Raw genomic sequence first — 22067 nt, forward strand, 5'->3', positions numbered from 1 at the left:
AGCCGTTTCTTAACTTCAGCGTGGTTTGCTATCTGGAGGGGCTCAGAATTTTCAAAACCATTAAGTCCTGGCAAGTCCTCCTTTTATTTAATAGTCCTTCTCTTAATCTTTTTCTTCTCTTAAGTTTTATTCTAAGCATTATTAAGAAGGAATTGCATGGCACCTTCAGGACTTTGCTTAGAATTCTCCTTTGCTAGATCACCCAGTTCATTAGGTACATATTCTACTTTTCACATAACTGCATATGATATTGTTGCTAAACTTTGTTCCACTAAATTCCTTCACTTGCCAGTAAGATCTTTCTCACTCTCCTTTCAGCCCACACTGGCCACTCACCCATTCAAGTCTAAAATTCTACAGTATATTCATGGCACTTTTAAACTTTCACTAAAACTCTCTTTAAAGTCCACTTCCCTCTTCCAAAGCTACTTCCACTTTTTAGATTTTTAGTTCAGCAGCACTTCATTTTCAAGTACAAAAAGCTGTATTATTGATTGTGTAATAAATTACCTCCAACTTGGCAGCTAAAAACTACAAACATTTATTATCTCAGATTTTATGTGGCTTAAATACTTCATTGTGACTTAGCTGGGTGCCTTTGGCTCAGAGTCTCTCAGGAGATTACATTCAAGCTGTTTGTAAGGGAAGTAGCCTCATCTGGAGGCTCGCCTGAGGAAGGATCCATTTCCAAGCTCACTTATGTGGTTGTTGGCAAGATTCAGTTCCTTGCAGGCTGTTGGCCAGTGGTACTTCCTTAGTTCCTTGTCGCATGCTTCTCTCCATGTGGCAACTGGCTTCTCTCAGAGCAAACAGTGAGAGCATGAGCCAAAGAGGAAGCTAGGTAGGGTATTTGGTAACCTAATCTCAGAATTGATGTTTTCTCATCTGTCCACTAGAAGAGAATCACTAAATCCAGCCTACACTCAAAAGAAAATTTTACAATGGCATAAATATCAGGCAGCAGTGATCACTGAGTGCCTGCCACACCTGGGAATTGAGGACAGAAGGGGAGGATATTAGGAAATATTTTGTAGTACTCAAGATGATAAATAGTTAATTAAAATGGCATGCTTCTAAATCTGGTAGTTTCTTAACCTTTTCTTTCTGAATCCTAAATCGATCTTGAAGTGAAATATGGAGAAGCAGTATAAGATCTGACTTGAAAGGAGGGTCCTTTTTCTTTTTTATCTTCTAATACTTCTCTCTGCCTCCATTTTTTTTTTTCTCCTGTTAGTTCAATCCTCTTGGAAAAGCCTGAAGTTGCAGAGTCAGAGTTCACCCATGTGAGTGTCTGGGATGTGGGGGAGGTAAATGCTTTGAAGGGTATAAAGATGATCACTGATGGAGTGGAACAAGGAGTTAATTGGCAAGGTTGGAGGGACTGGGTGTCCCCCTAAATCTTGCCTTTTTAAATTTTGTGGTTTGGGAACCTTGTACTTGCAAGCAGAGACTGAAATAGAAGAAGACTTCTTAACTCTTCTAATCAGGTTGAAATTAACTTGAATTCCCTTCCTGGCTCCTCATCTCCTACTCCACATCCTTAATTTTACACTCTTTCCCTTTCCAGTGAGCAAAAAAATTCAGAAGACTTAGAACAAGATTCTACCAGCTTGGTGATCCCAAGATGCCAGCCCTTGCCCCAGCAATGCTGAGTTTTCTTCTTCGTGGTCATCACAGAAGAAGCATATTGGAGGCTAGGGGGGCTGTCTCTTTCCTGAAGAAGATCGTCTTCTCCCTCCCTTTCCTTACAAATGGGCCTTAGTGCCTCGGACAGTTGAGGACAGCAGCGTCCTCCCCACTTCTGAGTTGAGTGGCATGAGTTTTCAACTGGCCAGTCTTGGCTTCCACAAGTGAATTGTTTTCAAGCCCCCAATTCTTCCTGCTAGAAGCGGGGTTGCTGCACTTGATGGTTTTCTTCCTCCTCATCGACCCTTCACCAGGAGCTGGACTCTTAATTTCCTCAGGACAGACTGGCTGGCACCTTATTTCCACCTTAGCTCTTTCTCTAGAAGAAGACCCTGGTAACTTTTGTAAAGGTTTTGGGGGAGTAATGGTGTTAAACCAACTCCCAACTTCCTTTTTTTTTTTTTTTTTTCTTAAAAAAAAGGAAAAGAAAGACTAGCGCACAGCACACAATTTCAAGCTAGTTTCAGATCAAAACTCCAGAAGTGTTGGAGAGCTGCCTGTTCATGGGGTTCCCTCAGAAGAGCCCCCTGGTGTTTGAGAAATGGAAGTGTGGAACTGCTTTGCCAAGAGCAGCACCTCTTTAACTCCACCTCTCTTGATGAATTTCTTAAGGCTGAAGGAATGGAGAGAGTGGGACATGGGGTAATCTTTACCCCTTTGGTTGAAACAGAAGGGCAGTCATGGGGCTGGAAGATCAGAGCCCTTCCTAGGCAGGACCCGACTCACTGCGGGGCCATCACGATTATTACTGTTCTGCAATTTGAAATATATTCTGCTTGTTTTTCTAAATACGAAGACTTAATCAAATGAATTTGGATCCTTCTCGAAAGGTTTCTTCCTTGCCCTTCCCACCTTTTCTGACAAAGTTCTGCTGTTCGTGGAGTTCAAGTGGAAAGGGGACACCTGTGTCCATTTAACAGGCAGTCTAGCTATGAGGCTAGAGGATATTCTCTTAGACTCACGGGGAGCCAGCAGATTCTTGCCTAGGTGAGGTCATTGCTGTGCCACATGCCCTGCCCCTTCTCATACAGAGAACTCGGAAATGGGGGCTTTGTAATCCCTCTGTTCCCGTCTCCAAGAGTTGTGGTTCCCCATCTGATCCTCCTACTCCTGCCAGGGGAAGAAGGAGGCCTGGCATCTCAGGCAGATTGTTGAAGACTCTCCTGTCCATCCCACCCGACCTTGATAGTAGGGTAGCCCATCCCCCAAGTAACTGTCTATATTAGACACCCCCAGCCAGTTTCTGGCTGCCTGTCTTTGCTGCCATGTTCTTTTTTACAAGAAGGAAAGAAACAATTCTTGCTATTTTTTTTCATAATTTACTATTTATGATGTATTTAAGTGTTTTATTCAGGACAGAGTTCTGTAGGGGGTGGGAGGGAATATTTGAGGGAGGCTGGGTCTTAGGGAAGGGAATGGGGAATCAACATTTTTATGAAGTGTCATTATTTGCCTCTACTTTGTATTGTTCAGAAATCGCAAATGCAATATAAAAGTGATAAATCCTTGGTTTTAATGTATTAAACTTTCATCAGTTATTTAGACCTCTTGTTTCTTCCTAATTCTTTTTCATAACACCGTACGCTCCATCTCCTGCCCCAGTTCAGGCTTCATGTTCTTTGTGTTTCTCTGAGCGAATACTGTGTCTTCCCCAGGTTCCTTCAGTCTGGTACAGGCTGGTGCTGGCTTCATTCCTTACCTTCCAGCCACCCCTCCACCATAACAACTTCAATTTGACAGGGAAAAGCAGTGAGTGAAGAAGGGAATTACCGTAGGTCTGTTGCCTAGAAGGCAACCCATTTTAACTGATGGATCTTGGGATCCAGCACCAAAAATCTTCCTCAAGTTTAGGAGGAAAGGAGAGGGACGCAGCAAGATTGAGACAAGTTGGTCTTCAGATTCCCTCTCTTTCCTTCCCCCAGCATGGCCCTAAGGCATCACTTAGAAGAGCATAGAGAAAGCATCCCTCAGTTCTGTTTTCCTCTTCTGTGAGGTTGAGCTTAGTTAGGCTCTTTTACTGTGATGGGAAACTAGGTCAAAGAGGGGGTGTTCATTCTAAGGCTTGTAGGTGGGGGCCTTTGGAGAGAAGCAAGTTAATACTATTCTTTCCACAGCACTATTCCTTACCTTGTTAAGATCATTCTACAAATACATAAGCGGCAGGTAGCAAGCAATGCACTGGGCAGTGGAGGTCAAAAGAAGTAATTGACCTTCAAGAGTGTATAGTGTACATACATGTGTGTACACAAAAAGAACATGTTAGATGGGATACAGTTAAGGATTTCAGTTGTCTGGAGAATGGTACGGAATATGTAAGAAGAAAATTAGAGGTCACTGTGGACCAGAAGTGTTGAAGAAAGTTGTACTTGAGCCCAAGGTCCTAGAGGTGTCTCTCCAAAACAGAACAAGGAAGAGAGCACAGCAGAAGCAATAGTGGAGGAGACTTGAATGAGAATCTTGGTGTAGGTGGAGGACACACAGGAAACCCTGACTGCTAGACTGAGGAATTTTTTATTTCATTTTATTGTTTAAAAAAAAATTTTTTTTTAAACGTTTTTCTTTTTGAGACAGAGACAGAGTATGAACAGGGGAGGGGCAGAGAGAGAGGGAGACACAGAATCTGAAACAGACTCCAGGCTCTGAGCTGTCAGCACAGAGCCCGACGTGGGGCTCAAACTCACGGACCGTGAGATCATGACCTGAGCCGAAGTCAGACGCTTATCCGAGCGAGCCACCCAGGCGCCCCTGTTTTTAAAATTTTTAATGTTTATTTATTTTTGAGAGAATGTGATCGGGGGAAGGGGCAGAGAGACAGAGACACAGAGTCTGTCAGCTGAGCTGTCAGCAGAGCCCGACACAGGGCTTAAACTCATGGACCGCGAGATCCTGACCTGAGCCGAAGCCAGACGATTAACCGACTAAGCCACCCGGGTGCCCCGGAATTTTTTATTTTAAATTACTATGGGCAGTGAGGAACTGTAGAATGTTTTTTGCCTGTAGGACACGATCAAAATAATTCCAAGACTAATCTGTTGACAAAGTTATCTCAAAGTATTGGATAGGAGAAGCAGACTGATTAGACTATAATAATTCAGGAGTGAGGTGGTGATAAAAAAGCTAACTATGATAGAACAAGTAATTGCAGTAAAAGGAACTGGGGATTCTCAGTTTTGAATGTAAGCCATAGGCTCAGCCTTCCTTTAGACTGGATAAGGAGAAAACTTCCCTAATAGGACTTGAATCTGAACATGTTTTAGGCATAAGTGGTCTTTCTGCCACTCTTACCTGTTATGCTGAATAGGTGCAGTAGACACCCTCTGATGGTCAGAGGGCCCCTCTAATGAGCAGCAGCTGCTACTTCCACATAAAACTAAAAGTTTAGGAAAGCAAGAGACCATGGTTTAACGTTTTTCTTTTAAGCATGTCGATCTCAGCTATTCTGAAAGTTATTCACTAGAATTGGGGTCTCATCCCTTCTTGCCATAGATTCCAGATTAAACTGTGTATTCTTTAGTTTTTCTTCCTCTTTTCTTAAATATTTTATTTTGAAGTAATCACTACACCTAACGTGGGGGCTCGAACTTACAACCCTGAGATCAAGAGTAGAGTCGCAAGCCAACTGGGCCAGCCAGGTGCTCCTCTTTAGTTTTTCAAGGACACAAAAAGGTCAATATCATTTGAAAAATTACTTTCTAGAAGTTCATTATACAGCATCTTTTTCTAATTAATTCTCTCACTTAATGGAAATTTCCAACCAAAAGAGTAGTGAACCACCATGTATGCATTGTCCAGCTTTCAATAATTATCAACAGAAATAAGGCCAATCTATCTCACCTATTACTTTCTTTTTTTACTTTTTTTAATGTTTTATTTATTTTTGACAGCATGAGTGGGGGAGGGGCAGAGAGAGAGGGAGACACAGAATCCGAAGCAGGCTCCAGGCTCTGAGCTGTCAGCACAGAGCCCCATGTGGGGCTCGAACTCATAGACCGCGAGATCATGACCTGAGCCGAAGTCGGACGTTCAACCGACTGAGCCACCCAGGTGCCCCTCACTTATTACTTTCTAGTAATCCCCACTTTCTTTCTGCACCTCCAGAGGATTAAGTTAAAATAAATCCCAGACACCGTATTCTTCCATCCACAAATACTTCAACATTTAACTGAGATAGGGACCCTTTTTAAAAATATATATAGGGGTAGGGTCGCCTGGGTGGCTCAGTCAGTTAAGTGTCCGACTTCAGCTCAGGTCAAGATCTCATGGTTTGTGGGTCTGAGCCCCACGTCGGGTTCTGTGCTGACAGCTCAGAGCCTGGAGCCTGCTTCGGATTCTGTGTCTCCCTCTCTCTCTCTGCCCCTTCCCTGCTTGCACTCTGTCTCTCTCTGTCTTTCAAAAATAAGTAAATGTTTAAAAAAAATTTTTTAATAAAAAAACATATATGGGGTAAAAAAATTATATAGAGAGAGAGACAGAGAGAGAGAGGCACCTAGGTGGCTCAGTAGGTTGACTAAGTCTGACTCTTGGTCTTGGCTCAGTTCTTGGTCTCGAGGTTCATGAGTTCTAGCCCCACATTGATCGGGCTCTGTGCCATCAGCACAGACTGGGATTGTCTCTCCTCTCTGCCCCTCCCCCGCTTGTGCTTGCTCTCTCAAAATAAACTTACAAACTTTAATATATATATAACTATATTATCATGCCTTAAAATTTTCTTAATAAATCTCCAGCCAGTGGTCAGAGTTAGCTAATTGTCTTACAGATGAATTTTTGTTAATAATTTTTTTGACCCTAATCTCTCTTGAACTCCCTCTAAGGTTTTGCCCCCACCACCCAACCAAAACTTTTAATAAGGTCACTGGTGACCATCTGGCTAAATCTGTCCGTCCTCTGACATGGCAGCAGCATCTGACAGCTTATTCCCTCCTCTTGGCTTCTGGGATACTACTTTCACTAGGTTGTAGCATGGTGCTACATTGCTACATCTCTTTTTTTGTGCCTGCCTCTCTAGCCTCTAAATGTTGAAGTGCCCCAAAACTCAATAATAGGACCCCTTCTTTCAGTCTACATTCATTCCCTAAGTAATTTTTTAAGTCCTCACAGTAGCCTAAAGACCTGTATAATTTGTTCAAACCCCATATCACCTCATGATCTAAAGACTATCTCAATATCGGCTAAAAGCTCCCAAATTTCTGTCTCCAGCCTAGACCTTTCCTTTGAACTGCAAATTCCTATATCCACCCATTTACTTGACATCTAGATCCAGGTGTCTAATAGGCATCTTAAACCTAACCATGACCAAAGCTGAATTTCTGGTTCTTGTCCCTCCTAACCCATCTTCAGAAATAGTGATGGGGCATCTGACTGGCTCGGTAGAGCCTGCCACTCTTGATCTCAGGGTTGTGAGATCAAGCCCCACGTTGCACATGGAGACTACTTTAAAAAAAAAAACATTGATTAAAAAAAATAATGACTCCATGCTTCTAGTTGTCTAGAATCAACTGGTGTCTTCCTTAACACTCCCTTCCCTTAAAACCTCCATCAGATCCATTGGCAAATTCTGTCAGTTTTGTATTTTATGAAATACTTGAAACCCAACCATGTATCACCATTTCACCCTTGTTACCACCCTAGAATAAGCCATCTTCATATTATCTGATCACTGAAGTGGTCTCCTAAACCGGTTTATCTCCTGCTCTTTTCCCCAAGGTCATTTCTCTGTAGCAGCCAAAGTGATACTGTTAAAACACAAGTCAAATCCTGTCAATCGTCTTGAAAACTGCAACGGCTCCTTAACTCACTCAGAATCCTTAAAATGATCTATGAGACTGTACACCAACCTCTATACTTTACTACATTTGCTTCTCTGGTCTTCTTCTCCCTCCCTCTGTCCCTCTACTCCCACCCTAGTAGACTCCAAGTTCTTAAGTACATTCTTGCCTCAGGTCATTTTCACTTGCTCTTTTCCCCAGGTATCCTTTAGGTGTCTATAATATAAGGCTTCCCTAATATCCTATTTATATAAAATAGAAACCACATCCACCCGGGTTTAATTTTCTCTGAAGTGATCACCATTATTTGGAAACAAATTTATATATTTATTTATATTTTTAATGTAATGCAATATATTTCACATAGAAATATATAATTTTATATATAAAATAATATATAAATATAAAAGTATATATATTAAATTATATAAATACATAATATTTATATTTTATTTATTCATTTATTTGCTTGCTTCCTCACTGGCTTACTGTCTGCCTTCCCCCATAGAATGTAAGCTCTGTGAGGGCAGGATTTTGTTTTGTTCCCCTCCAAGAGCCCAGAATAGTGCCCGAGCCACAGGTAAATGAGTGGATTGTTTTGTTCTTTTTTTCATTATAGAGCTCTCGTTTTACCAAAATGTGATGCTATCAGATTTTGTCTTTTGTGCACATTGTTGCAACTCTCATTTCTCTTAACAGCTTCTGACATAATGCTAACAGGACATCTCTGTTCAAAGAGAGTATTGGTTCTTGATTCTCCAGGTTGAATTAAGTCAATCTATTTTTCACTCTCATTTTTTTTAAGTTTATTTATTTATTTTGAGAGAGAGAGCAAGAGGGGGAGTGGGGGGGGGCACAGAGAGAGAAGGAGTGAGAGAGAGAATTCCAAGGGGACTCCGAGCTGTCAGCGTGGGGCCCAACTTGGGGCTCATCTCACCAACCATCAGATCATGACCTGAGCTGAAATCAAGAGTCAGACGTTTAACCAACTGAGCTACCCAGGCGCCCCTCACTATCTCATTTTTTGATGGTCATTATATTTTGTATTCTTTGCAATATCTCCATAGACTTTTAAAAGTGTAGTAACTAGGGGCGCCTGGGTGGCTCAGTCGGTTGGGCATCTGACTTTGGCTCAGGTTATGGTCTCAGGACTCGTAAGTTCAATCCCTGCGTCTGGCTCTGTACTTACTGACAGCTTAGAGCCTGGAGCCTGCTTCAGATTCTGTGTCTCCCTCTCTCTCTGCCCCTCCCCCCACTTGCCCTCTGTCTCTCTCTCTCTCAAAAATAAATAAATAAACATTAAAAATTAAAAAAGTGTAGTGACTAAAAACTGGTCACAACCTATTAAATGTCTGACTAATGCTGAGATGGCAACACTTCCCTGCACAGGTATCATGGATCATGTTTTCCCAGAACAGTGATGACATTCCAGAACATTCATTTCCTAGTTTGTTTGTGTTGAATGTTTGTCTTTGTTTACTTATACATTTAAAAGAATACTTATAGTTATCCTTGATATTCAATTTGTCTTTGGAGTTGTATTATTGTAATTAACCCAGAATATTTTTTTGTTGATGGATTTTATATTTTATGAAATACCCTTCTCCTGATCTTACTTCAGCTATTTGTGTTGATTTCCATTTTGTATAATATTAATATAGGTATACACGGTTTCTTTCATTACTGTTGCCTGATATATATATATATATATATACACACACACACATATAGTATACATATATATTTTATGTATATACACGTATATGTATACATATATATAGTTTTTTTAACTCTCTCCCTTTATTTTTAACTTTTTTAAATGTTTATTTTTGAGAGAGAGTGCGTGAGCAGGGGAGGGGCGGGGGTGGGGTGGGGAAAGGGGATCCAAAGAGGGCTCCACTCTGACAGCAGCAAGCACAACTCAGGCCTCGAACTCAAGAACTGTGAGATCATGACCTGAGGCAAAGTCAGATGCTTAACTGATTGAGCCACCCAGGCGCCCCAATTTTTACTTTTTATCACTAGTTTTGTGTGTCTCTATTTACAATGTGTAGCTAGTTTTTAAATATATTTCTTGTCTTGTTTGCAAAATATTTTGGTTATATTTGAACTTGTAATTATTTTTCTGTGCTTATTTCCCCATTCCTGTCTATGGTTATGTTGACAGTTTTTTTCTCTAGCAATAGGGAGATTTTACTCCTATACAAGCTCTGATGCCTACCAATAACTTTTGAGCATATCTATTAAACCAACATTTAGGTAATATCCACAACACTCCACTCTCCCATCTCTAAATATGGTGTTCTGTAGCCATGCCTGGTCCCTTGCTACGCTTTCCCTCCAATGGAGAGGCCTGGAATTTCCAGTTTTACATGTGTGTGTAGGGAAAAGTAATCCAAAGCATTTTTGAATATTATTCTTTTTTTCCTTTTTTAAATTTCCTTTCTTATTTTTTAAAATTTACATCCAAATTAGTTAGCATATAGTGCAACAACGATTTCAGGAGTAGATTCCTTAGTGCCCCTTACCCATTTAGCCCATGCCCCCTCCCACAACCCCTCCAGTAACCCTCTGTTTGTTCTCCATATTTAAGAGTCTCTTATGTTTTGTCCCCATCTCTGTTTTTATATTATTTTTTGTTTCCCTTCCCTTATTTCATCTGTTTTGTCTCTTAAGGTCCTCATATGAGTGAAATCATATGATATTTGTCTTTCTCTGGCTGACTAATTTCACTTAGCATAATACCCTCCAGTTCCATCCACGTAGTTGCAAATGGCAAGATTTCATTCCTTTTGATTGCCAAGTAATACTCCATTGTGTATATATACCACATCTTCTTTATCCATTCATCTATCGATGGACATTTGGGCTCTTTCCATACTTTGGCTATTGTTGATAGTGCTGCTATAAACATGGGGGTGCATGTGTCCCTTTGAAACAGCACACCTGTATCCTGTGGATAAATGTCTAGTAGTGCAATTGCTGGGTTGTAGGGTAGTTCTATTTTTAGTTTTTTGAGGAACCTCCATACTGTTTTCCAGAGTGGCTGCACCAGCTTGCATTCCCATGAATATTGTTCTTGATTAACAAACCAAAATGGTTTACTAGTTTGTCTCCCATTCTTTGGGAGATTAGTTAAAAGGATTGATTTGTCAAACCTTTTCTTGGCTCCTACCATGTGTCAGGCTCTGTACTGGGCTTAGGGACTGCAAAGATTAAGACACTTTTCCTGCCCTTAATTAAATGGGAGGAAGAGATACACATTCAATTCAGGAGGCTAAGGGCTTGGTGGTTGGGTGCACAAAGCGCTATGGGGAACTGACGGAGCTGGAACGTCATTGGCCATCCCGCCACTTTTTTTTTTTTTTTTTTTTTTTAAAGACAGTTTTATTTTATTTTATTTATTTTATTTTTTTTTTTCAACGTTTATTTATTTTTGGGACAGAGAGAGACAGAGCATGAACGGGGGAGGGGCAGAGAGAGAGGGAGACACAGAATCGGAAACAGGCTCCAGGCTCTGAGCCATTAGCCCAGAGCCCGACGCGGGGCTCGAACTCACGGACCGCGAGATCGTGACCTGGCTGAAGTCGGACGCTTAACCGACTGCGCCACCCAGGCGCCCCCCGCCACTTTCTAAAAAACGATGCTGGTAGACACGTCCACAGTAATTTCAAAGGATCCTTCCCCGCTTCTCGTAGATCAGCCAGCAGAGAACTCAACCACAGAACCTGCAAGACACGGAAAGCAAAGAAGGGCTCTCTTGCGTGTTACCTACGTCCTACGTCACTCATGCATTCCATTTTGGCTGCGCCTACAATTCCCAAAATGCAACGCGGAGGCTGGAGGTGAATGCCCCTCGCCGAGCGGGGCCTTATGATTGGTGGTGAGCATTGGACCAATCGGAGAAGTTGTTGTTTGTCAGTCTAGGAGAACCGGTCCGGGAGGGAGGAAGGTGGCAAGATGGTGTTGGAAAGCACTATGGTCTGGTGAGGAGCTGCCTCGGGGCCCCGTGATGGGGCGAGATGGGGTGGGGGACGCATGTCGCGCGGAGGCCGGGTGGGCTGGGATGGGGGTGGGGGACCAGTCGGCGAGATGCGGCCCAGGGCCAGGAAGGAAGGAGCTCCATCGACTTCCTGAGTCATCCCAGGGCCCGGGAGAGGTGGATGGGCCCGGAGCACCCCCAGTATCCCTCAGCTGTCGGACTGTCATTGACCAGCCGATCCCTGCTGCCTTGCAGTAGTCTAGCGTCATCTTCTCTAGACTATCCCCAACTCTGCTGTCTGTAGCCAGAGTCCTGCTTCTCAGAGTCATCGTGTAGTTTGCCCTCCGCTTCTCAAAATAATGGGTATTAGGAAGGGAAATTGTAAATTCTTTCCCAGCCCCGGGTGCTCATCTCTGTCTCCATTACCTTTCCCTGTATCATCTCGAAAGGTATTATTTATAAATTGCTTTCTCTGTGTCAGGCGTGAATTTACGTTGTCTCACTTACACCTCACAACACTCCTAGGTAAATATCTGTCCATTTTACAGATGGAGATACCGAGTCTCAGCAATTTTAAATGACTAGCCTGAGCCAAGATTTAAACCCCAGGCTTTCTGACATTAAAGCCCTTATCTGGTGAGCTAGATCTCTTAATCAGTCTCAGACTTGGGCTGAGTACTTTATTATAAGTTGGAGTAGAAGATGAGGACACAAACTTTTGCGAGGTTTCAACAATTTCTTCTAAGTATGAGAGTAAAATATAATACAAAATAGTACACAAATACAAATCGCCAGTTGGATGGAGGAACCACCTGAGTTTTCTTTTGGTGGGCGGGGAATAGCATTGCCAGATAAAATATAGGATACACAGCTAAATTTGAATAGTTCATATAAATAATAGTTTTTAATATAAAAAATGGCCATAGGAATGTCCCAAATATTGCATGGGACACATTTATACTAAGAAGTTACTTAAATGTTTTTTTTGCTGGGGTGTGCCTGGGTGGCTCAGTCGGTTGAGCGTCCGACTTCGGCTCAAGTCATGATCTCGCGGTCTGTGATTTTGAGCCTGAGCCCCGTGTTGGGCTCTGTGCTGACTGCTCAGAGCCTGGAGCCAGCTTTGGATTCTGCATCTCCCTCTCTCTCTGCCCCTCCCCCACTCACACTTTGTCTCTCTCTGTCTCAGAAATAAACATTTTTAAAAATTAAAAATAAAATAAAAATTAAAAAATTTTTTAACATTTTTTAGAGATGGGGTGGGGGAGGGGCAGAGAGAGAGGGAGACACAGAATCCCAAGCATGTCCCAGGCTCTGAGCTGTCAACACAGAGCCCAAAGTGGGGCTCGAACTCATGGACCGTGAGATCATGACCCAAGCCAAAGTCGGAAGCTTAACCGAGCCACCCAGGTGCCCTGGAAGTTATTTGTTAATTATGTATAGTTCAAATTTAACTGGGAGTGGAGTCCTATTTATTTATTTGCTAAATCTGGCAACTTCTGGGAGAGAGCATGTTAGAGTAGAAAAAGGACAGGGTTTGGAATACGAAATCCTGTGGTTTTGGTACCAGCTCTATGTTCTTGAGAATGTAGTAAATCTCTCACTGGGGAGAGTAGTGACCTCCACTTGCCTTATAGCACAGGTGGGTAAAATGTTTGTGACGGTGCTCTGTAAACTGTACAGTGCTGTACATCTGTTAGGTTCAGTGTACTTGAGGAGTCCTCAAGAGGGAATTTAGATTTTGACAAATGTTGAGGAAAGACAGACAGTTAGGGGGAAGGGCAGAAACCAAGCTGCTGAAGTGTAAATGCCCAAGGTGTGGTTAGGAATTAGGAAATAGGCTAGTGTGACTTGATTATAAGGTTGTTGGTGTAAGGTAGTTTCTTTCTTTCTTTTTTCAGAGGTAGATGGATGTCAGGCTCAGGAGGTCGACCTCTGTCTGGTACCTTCCACAGAGGATTTCTGAAAGAGTTCACGCCATGGGGAGGCCAAGCCGTATACAAAACGGCGTTTAAGAATATTGCATGGGATATGCCTGGGTGGCTCAGTCAGTTAAGTGTCCAACTTCGGCTCAGGTCATGATCTTGCGGTCTGTGAGTTTGAGCCCCATGTTGGGCTCTGTGTTAACAGCTCAGAGCCTGGAGCCTGCTTTGGAGTCTGTGTCTCCCTCTTTTTCTGCCCCTCCCCTGTTTGCACTCTGTCTCTCAAAATAATAAGTAAACATTAAAAAAAAAAAAAAAAAGAATATTGGCCTGGCTCATGATCTTGCAGTTTGTGGGTTTAAGCCCCACATCGGGCTCTTTTCTGACAGCCCAGAGCCTGGAGCCTACTTTAGATTCTGTGTCTCCCTCTGTCTCTGCCCCTCCCCTGTGCGTGCTCACACACTCTCTCTCTCTCAAAAGTAAATAAACATTAAAAAAATATTGGCCTGGCTTGATGTATAGGAGGAAAGATTAGGTCCAGAGAGACATATTGGTGGCCAATTGTAGCAGTCCAGTCATAGAATAATGATGAGAGCCACTCCTCTTTTTCTGTAGAGCCTCATAGTCTGCTGTGCATGAAAATTCTTTGGAGGAGTTTATTAAAAATTGCAAGTATTTGACTCTGCCCTCCATGTGCTGAGTCAGACTCCCAGCCAGGGAAGTCCAGAGATCTGTATTCTTTTTTAAATGAAGACTTTATGGAATAAGTGGATAATATCATAAGTCCTTATTTAAAAAAATTTTTTTAATGTTTTTATTTTTGAGAGAGACAGAGCATGTGCGGGAGAGGGGCAGAGAGAGAGGGAGACACAGAATCAGAAGCAGGCTCCAGGCTCTGAGCTGTCAGCACAGAGCCCGACGTGGGGCTCGAACTCAGAAGCAGAGAGATCATGACCTGAGCTGAAGTTGGATGCTCAACCAACTGAGCCACCCAGGTGCCCCTAAGCCCTTATTTTGAGTTGGGTTTTTGTTGGGAAAAATTATATACCTTTGAGCAAAAGTAGTCAAATAGATACATTATTCGATTCATATAGAGGTCAAAACTAGAAAAACTAAACAGTGTGCATACACTTTTCTAGGGATGCATACGTAGGTGTTCAGGCATCTGTGTTTCCCCCACCCCCAAGGCATCTGTGTTTTTAATCCCACCATACTACCATCACCTTCCCTGTGTTCTGATGCCTGTCAAAGTGGGAGCCCTGCTGCCGCATTCTCCACTGTCTGTTCTCCCTACTGCTCAAGTCCCCTTGCTTACATGAGGCCTTTCTTCCAGTCCTTAGCCATCTGCTCTTGCCCTGTTGCCCAGAGTCCTTATACTTAGTAGCTGTCCAGTTGGATGGTCCTCAATGCCTCCATTGTTTTTTATATTTGGACTCACTACTGTATTTGAAGCTAGAGAGACTGTTACTTCCCTGCTGGGAGAATAATCAGAAACAGTGTATCAGGGAAAAAAGAATATAATGCATGGTCAGTCGAGTCAGCCCTTGATCTCCTTTACATAGATGGAGTTTCCACTATGAAAACTAGTCTGTGTTTCATGCTTATTGTTAGGCCCTGTGCTAAGTACTTTCTATGAATTTCATCATCGTAGCAATCCTGTACAGGTAAAAATTCATTTTACAGGTGAAGTAACTAGACCTTAGAGAAATTAAGTAACTTCCTCAGGATCATAGTATTAATAAGTAACAGATTGGGGATTTGAACCTGAACCTGAACACTGTTCTTTACTCCCATTTGTGTTTCTTAGGGTAGTTTCTTAATTACCTCTCTTCATCATGTTTGGTTTATATTTATTGCCAGAGGATGCTAAAGAAAAAGATTGCCACCCAGACCATATTTTGTTAGCCAGAGGAAATGAAGTGTCTCATCTAGGAGGCCACTCCTTCCTCCCTTCAGCACATATGGAATCATTGACAGAGGTCTAGAGCATCTCGAGTCATCAAGAATTGATCCTGCTCAGGGCTTGTGTAACGGCTTCATTTACTTGCCTTCTTATGGTCTCTGGGAAGCTGGAGCTTATATTTCATATTATCTGGGTCCCTTAGATTGGGAAAAACTGCAAGGATAAAAGAAGTGAGACTCCAAATCCATGAAATCTCATTTTTGCAGTTTAGTCCAGCTGTCAAAGCTGTTGAACATTTAACCAAATGATTGCGTTGTGTTTTCCTGCACTCAGTGCTGCCAATCATGTATTATTTTATAAATATTTTCTACTTTTGGAATGCTCACATTTTAAAGGCAAATTTAGAATATACATCCATGACAGTGTTTAATAACACTTACATGCCTCTTATGAGAAGGTTGTTGTGGTACATGAGTGGATCTCAATGTTTGGTGCTTATCAGAGTCACTTGTGGAGTGAAGATTTAAATTTTGTTTCCCCCTTCTCTCATTTTGAGTCTCTAAGTCTGGTGTAATGCTTGGAAGTCTGTGTGTGTGTGTGTGTGTGTGTGTGTGTGTGTGTATGTATATATATATGTGTGTGTATATATATATGTATATATATATACATACACAAACACACACATAAATGCACTGCTGTACATTACAATGTCCCTCAAAGGAAAAGTGTTGCAGGGAGGTAGGGGTCCCTAGAACTAGAGAGATCCTACAATATGTCTTCTTTCCCTTCCTTCTCTCCTAATCTGACAGCGTGGACAACAGTGAATATATGCGGAATGGGGACTTCTTACCCACCCGGCTGCAGGCCCAGCAGGACGCTGTCAACATAGTGTGTCACTCCAAGACCCGCAGCAACCCTGAGAACAACGTGGGCCTCATCACACTGGCCAAGTACATGGGGGAGAGGAGGAGGGGCTTGGTAGGTGGGTGGGTGGCTTCCCACATGTGACCCACTGTGGTATCCAGGTTGTCACCCTTTCGTAGGTTCTGTGAAGTTATGTTTGCCTATCCACCTTCTAGACTAGTTTCTTCACTATTTGGTGGAAATATAGATCGTAACTTGAGTTTAATATTAATCTGAATTTAATACAATTATGAAACTAGATCTTCTGGGGTGAGAGTTCACAATATATTTTAAATTCAATGAAAAGTGATTTGGGATAAGGGTCCCCAGGGCATTTATCACATGTCCTCTTACCCTAGAAGTGGTCTAAGGACTGATAACCCTCGGATGAGTAGCCTCCCATCCCAGTATGCGTGTTGTCAGCTGGCCAGTGGGTCTGGAGATGGAGCAGGTGGGAGACATAGTCAACAGCATCGAGCTATGGTAGAGGGATTGTCATGTTACCCCCAGAAGGCAGGATAACAGGAATTCAAGGGAAATTGGGAGGAAGAGGGCAAGTTAGCAAAATCAACTACTTATTTCCTGCGCGCATATCTACTGAATACTATTTCCAGTTTTATGGAGATATGATTGACGTATAACATGGCATAAGTTTAAGGTATACAACATAATGATTTGATATATGTATATATTGTGAAAATGATCACCACGCTAAGTTTAGTTAACACCCATATCTCACAAATTTTTCTTTGCTTGTGATGAGAACTTTTAAGGTCTACTCTCTAAACACTGGGTGTTCGATTAAGAAAAGTAGAGATTACAGTTATTATAAAGGTCTTTAAAGAGAAGACAAGTCAGGTGCACCTGGCTGGCTCAGTCGGTAGAGCATGTGACTCTTGATCCACATTGGGCGTAGAACTTACTTAAAAAAAGAAAAGAAGAGTCAAATACAGTTTTTGAGGCACTTGTCCTGACCTGAAGTCACAGAAACCGTTTCCCTACATCCCAGTGACTGTGAAGTGCTGACCACACTCACCCCTGACACCGGCCGCATCCTTTCCAAGCTTCACACTGTCCAACCCAAGGGCAAGATCACCTTCTGCACTGGCATCCGTGTGGCCCACGTGAGTCCTACTGGATCCCTTTGATTGTTTCACCGTGTTCTGAAGTTCTGCCCCCAACGTTGTTCATTTCTCCCCTGGAGTCTTGAGCCAGAACCAGAGCAGGGGAATAGAAAGGACTCAGAAATGAGTAGAAAAGATGGTGGGAAGAATTCCAGGACGAGTGATGACGGTGAGGGAAAAGACCCCTGGAATTAAGACTCACCCCTCTTCCTTGTCCACACAGAGGCACAGCAAGGAGGAAGGGTGAAGGAGGGATCAGACCCTTCTGTGTCTAATGTGTGTGAGCAGGATGGTGGACTTGAGGAATGTAGAAACCATAAGAACCATAAAAAATGCAGAGTGACAGGGAGTGAGCTAGGTGATGTCTCTGGCTGACTGTGAGAACTTCCTCTCTCTTTACAAGCTGGCTCTGAAGCACCGACAGGGCAAGAATCACAAGATGCGCATCATTGCCTTTGTGGGAAGTCCCGTGGAGGACAATGAGAAGGATGTGAGTCCAGGTGACAGCTGGGACATTTGGGAATGGGTCTCTCAGGCCTTAAGGGAGCCTGGCAGAGTCATTGGGTCCATCACTTCAGGGAAAGGTGGATCTACAGAATTCAGTGTTTCTGTTGGGGGGCCTTAGGGAGGTTAACCAGTTTCCGTATGCTTTTGTGAGGTGTGTCATTTCCCCTCATGGTATGGAACAGATTTCCTCATTTCTCTTCCCTCTTCCTAGCTGGTGAAGCTGGCTAAACGTCTCAAGAAGGAAAAAGTGAATGTTGACATTATCAACTTTGGGGAAGAGGTGAGTAAGGCCAGGTTGGGGGGCATGGACTTGATTTGGCTGTAAACAGAACAGTCCTTCCCCAGAGGAGTGCCTGCACTGTGAGAGAGTAGCTACAAACAAAAGCTGAAGTGGCAGAAGACGGGGAGTAGGGCGGGAAGGAGAGCCTGCTGTGTCCTTCCCTCCCTCAGGAAGTGAACACAGAAAAGCTGACAGCGTTTGTAAACACACTGAATGGCAAAGATGGTACCGGTTCTCATCTGGTGACAGTGCCCCCCGGGCCCAGCTTGGCCGATGCCCTCATCAGTTCTCCGATTCTGGCTGGTGAAGGTGGTGCCATGCTGGGACTTGGTGCCAGTGACTTTGAATTTGGAGTGGATCCCAGTGCTGATCCTGAGCTGGCCCTGGTGAGCAAACATTGACCTCACGTAGAGCCCAGGGGTCCTTCTTTGTCCTCCTTACTCACACACCCACACGCCACATAGCTAGCTTCTCTAGGGCTAGACAGTCCCGAGCACCCTTGCTCATTTTCCCATACTCCCTTCGGGTCCCTCTTCCCCTTAAATCTGTGTGATCTCTGGGGGCACCAGTGTCAGTGCTCTTGTTCACTTGTAATTAAAGCCCAGGCTTCTTCCAAGTCCTCCCTTTTCCCCTATATCATCTCTTACCTCCCAGCTTCTTCCCCATGTACATAAACCAGAAGCTGCCCCTTTGTGTTCCTTTCCCACCCCTCAGGGGACTTGCCCAGTGCCCGCGAGGAGGGCGGGCAGAATGACTGACCTTGCCCTGCCCTTTGCCAGGCCCTTCGTGTCTCTATGGAAGAGCAGCGGCAGCGGCAGGAGGAGGAGGCCCGGCGGGCAGCTGCAGCCTCTGCTGCTGAGGCCGGGATTGCTACAGCCGGGGCCGAAGGTGAGGGATAAGGCTGAAGGGTGCCCAGTGGCCCGGGATGGAGGTGCAGGAGAAGGAGTGGGGAGGCCTGGCAGCCCCGGGAGTATATGGGCTGGGGGAACGCTTTGGGGGTGGGTCTGTGTGGACCCTGGCACTGGTTCTACTCTACCACTCTCTTTCTTTTTCCAGACTCGGATGATGCCCTGCTGAAGATGACCATCAGCCAGCAGGAGTTTGGCCGCACCGGGCTCCCCGACCTGAGCAGTATGACCGAGGAAGAGCAGATTGCCTACGCCATGCAGATGTCCCTACAGGGTGCAGGTGAGTCAGGGCCCCGGGGCTCAGTGCTCAGGCGGAGAGGTTGGGTCCAGAAATGGAGCTCAACACACTGACCTCTTTTCTTCAGAGTTTGGCCAGGCAGAATCAGCCGACATTGATGCCAGTTCAGCCATGGACACATCTGAGCCTGCCAAGGTGAGGGCCAGCAGTGACTCCCCATCCCCATCATGCTTAAAGTCCCCTGGTGTTCATGTCCTCAAACCCTCCAGGCCTGAAACCACTCTCCGGGTTTCACAGCTGAGCTTTTTGAGGAGCACAGGGAAAGAAACAGAGGTATATACGTTTCTTGTTGGTAAACTTTGCTAAGGCAATAGGACGCTCACAGTCAAGGTTGAGTAAGTGTCCTCATGTTCTGTAATTGTCCTTCCTTTTTGGTGGGAGCAGTCTGGACGGGTGTGTAGGATATTGTCTTCCCACCAGGGTGAAAGGCGGAAAAAAAGAATGGGTATCTGAGAGCAAGAAATCTGAACGTGATGGCATGAAATTTTATGCTGTATGCTCAGGAAGCTGAGTTCCAGTTTCTCTGGTCAGTACTAAATGTGTGAGTTTGTACCGCATATAGGCACTGGATATTTTCCTCAATTGTCCTTCCTACTCTTGGCCAGAGGTGTCCCCGCGCCCAGTCAGGTGGAGAGAGAGGCTCAGGCAGCCGTGTGCTCCCCAGATGGCCCAGCCCCTGCCCCTGCCCCAAGCCCACCCTGCCCTTTTTCAGGAGGAGGAGGATTATGATGTGATGCAGGACCCCGAGTTCCTTCAGAGTGTCCTGGAGAACCTGCCAGGAGTGGATCCCAACAATGAAGCTATTCGAAATGCCATGGGGTCCCTCGCCTCCCAGGCCAACAAGGATGGCAAGAAAGACAAGAAGGAGGAGGACAAGAAATGAGACTGGGGGCAAGGGTGGCTGAGTCTGCTCAGGGGCCGCACAGGGTGGGATGGGGTGTAGGCTTAGATATGTTACCTGTAACCACTGCCGCCTCAATAAAGCTTGGCAACTTTTGTTTCCTTTTGCCTCCAGTAGTAGTAGCTGTAAGTGTGAGAGAGGGGAGGAGTGCCTGGCACGAAGGAGAGTGTCCCCTACTGAGTCCTCAGTACCTGGTCTCTAATTAATTAATTAATTAAAAATAAAACAGTATTGGCCTTTGGAGACTCGAGTCTGGAGCAGGGCTGGCCTGGAAATGTGTGTTTACACACTTTGGAAAGTGCCCAAAGAGGGCCACGAACGAGGCGCTGTGAGAATGGGAGAAAGGGCCAAACCCTCACAGTCTCTGGGAAGGCTCCTGGAGGTAACACCTGAGTCCTCTATGTTCATCAGGGCGAAATGTCCATCAGCCAACAGGGAAGAGATGGGGATGTTTCCAGTCAGCAGGAACCGTATGTGCTGATGACACAGAGGCACTTGGGAAGGACTGAGTAGCTCAGAGACTGGCTGGGTGAGTGGAGGAGATGGGAAAGTGGTCAGCAGTGAAAACACTGAAGACCAGGGATCCTTGAGACCTGACTTTGACAAGGTGAGGCCTGTGAAGCCACAAGATAAACCTGTTCATCTTCTTGGAGCACCACATTTAGAGGACGGTTTTCTCATAGGGTATGGAATAGAATGCAAAATTCACATAATCCCAAAGCAGCTTACTAAATGGGAGGATATTTGCAAATATATATCTGATAAGGGGTTACTATTTAAAATATATAAAGAACTACAGTTCGGGGCACCCGGGTGGTTCAGTCTGCTAAGCTCCTGACTTTGGCGTAGGTCATGATCTTGTGGTTTGTGAGTTCAATCCACACATCGGCTCTGCGCTGACAGTGTGGAGTCTACTTGAATTCTTTGTCTCTCTCTCTCTCTCTCTGCCCTCCCCCCCACTTGCATTCTCTCTCCCAAACTTTAAAAAATTAAAGTAAATAAAAAGAACTTCTACAGCTCAACGTCCAAAAAAACCAAAAAACAAAAAACCAACAATACGACTAAACGATGGGAAGACGACATGAATAGACCTTTTTCCAAAGGAGATCTATAAATGGCCGATACGTGAAAAGATGCTCAACCTCACCAATCGTCAGGGAAATGCAAATCAAAACCACAATGAGATCTCAATTTACAAGTCAGAATGGCTTGTATCAAGAAGATAAGAATAGTGTTGACAAGGATGTGAAGAAAAGGGAACCCTCGTACACTCTGGTGGGAGTGGAAATTGGTGAAAACAGTTTGGAGGTTCCTCAAAAAATTAAAAATACCATATAATACACTAATTCAACTTCTGGGTATTTATCCAAAGAACACAGAAATACTTGAAAAGACACATGCACCTCTCTGTTTATTGCAATATTATTTATAATAGCCAAGATACAGAAGCAACCCAATCAGTGGATGAATGGATAAGGGATATGTATGTGAGATACACACACACACACACACGCACACACACACACACACACACACTGGAATATCAGCCATAAAAAAGGGCGTGCCATTTACAACAGGGACAGACCTAGAAGGTATAATGCTAAGTAAGACAGAGCAAGACAAATATGATTTCGCTTAGATGTGGATCTAAAAAAAGGAACAAATGGGCACCTGGGTGGCTCAGTCGGTTAAGTGTCTGACTTTGGCTCAGGTCATGATCTTACAGTCCTTGAGTTCAAGCCCCGTGTCAGGCTCTGTGCTGCCAGCTCAGGGCCTGGAGCCTGCTTCAGATTCTGTGTCTCCCTCTCTCTCTGCCCCTCCCCTGCTCATGCTCTGTCTCTCTCTGTCTCAAAAATAAATAAAAACCTTAATTTTTTTTTTTTTTAAAGGA

At 44.0% G+C, this 22067-nt stretch overlaps 2 protein-coding genes across 14 annotated transcripts in view; both read left to right on the forward strand.

Moving 5' to 3' along the window:
• Positions 1–3230, forward strand: part of PIP5K1A (phosphatidylinositol-4-phosphate 5-kinase type 1 alpha) — a 40619-nt gene extending 37389 nt beyond the window's left edge. For 5 of the 11 annotated variants that reach the window (XM_045479170.1, XM_045479174.1, XM_045479168.1 and 2 more), the window contains 2 exons: positions 1235–1283; positions 1568–3230. In XM_045479170.1, the coding sequence (XP_045335126.1) occupies positions 1235–1283; positions 1568–1570 (52 nt within the window). In that variant the 3' untranslated portion in view covers positions 1571–3230. Of the gene's footprint in view, positions 1–1234; positions 1289–1567 lie in introns of those variants that run through there. The other 6 variants (XM_045479171.1, XM_045479172.1, XM_045479166.1 and 3 more) reach the window with 2 other exon arrangements.
• An 8094-nt stretch (positions 3231–11324) lies between these two features.
• On the forward strand, positions 11325–20277 carry PSMD4 (proteasome 26S subunit ubiquitin receptor, non-ATPase 4). 3 transcript variants are annotated; one of them, XM_045479178.1, is made up of 10 exons: positions 11325–11437; positions 16065–16205; positions 17168–17282; positions 17686–17772; positions 18001–18069; positions 18240–18455; positions 18849–18957; positions 19126–19257; positions 19343–19410; positions 19988–20277. In XM_045479178.1, the coding sequence occupies exons 1-10, from the start codon at positions 11412–11414 to the stop codon at positions 20156–20158; spliced, it is 1134 nt and encodes a 377-aa protein (XP_045335134.1). In that variant the 5' UTR covers positions 11325–11411; the 3' UTR covers positions 20159–20277. The 3 variants fall into 3 exon arrangements, with proteins under 3 accessions (XP_045335134.1, XP_045335135.1, XP_045335133.1); XM_045479177.1 differs by lacking the exon at positions 11325–11437 and adding an exon at positions 13332–13372; XM_045479179.1 differs by lacking the exon at positions 18240–18455 and having other exon boundaries at positions 11342–11437.
• The last annotated feature ends 1790 nt before the right edge of the window (positions 20278–22067 follow it).

The sequence above is a fragment of the Leopardus geoffroyi genome, chromosome C1, assembly GCF_018350155.1.
Source record: "Leopardus geoffroyi isolate Oge1 chromosome C1, O.geoffroyi_Oge1_pat1.0, whole genome shotgun sequence".
Classification (NCBI taxonomy): Eukaryota; Metazoa; Chordata; class Mammalia; order Carnivora; family Felidae; genus Leopardus; species Leopardus geoffroyi.

What these genes read in the sequence shown, in the direction of transcription:
- PSMD4 (XM_045479177.1), top strand. Translation starts at nt 13,338, where the DNA reads ATGGATGTCAGGCTCAGGAGGTCGACCTCTGTCTG. An exon ending in TTATCAACTTTGGGGAAGAG is followed by an intron (nt 18,070 to 18,239) that starts GTGAGTAAGGCC and finishes TCCCTCCCTCAG; the next exon opens with GAAGTGAACACAGAAAAGCT. An exon ending in ACACATCTGAGCCTGCCAAG is followed by an intron (nt 19,411 to 19,987) that starts GTGAGGGCCAGC and finishes GCCCTTTTTCAG; the next exon opens with GAGGAGGAGGATTATGATGT.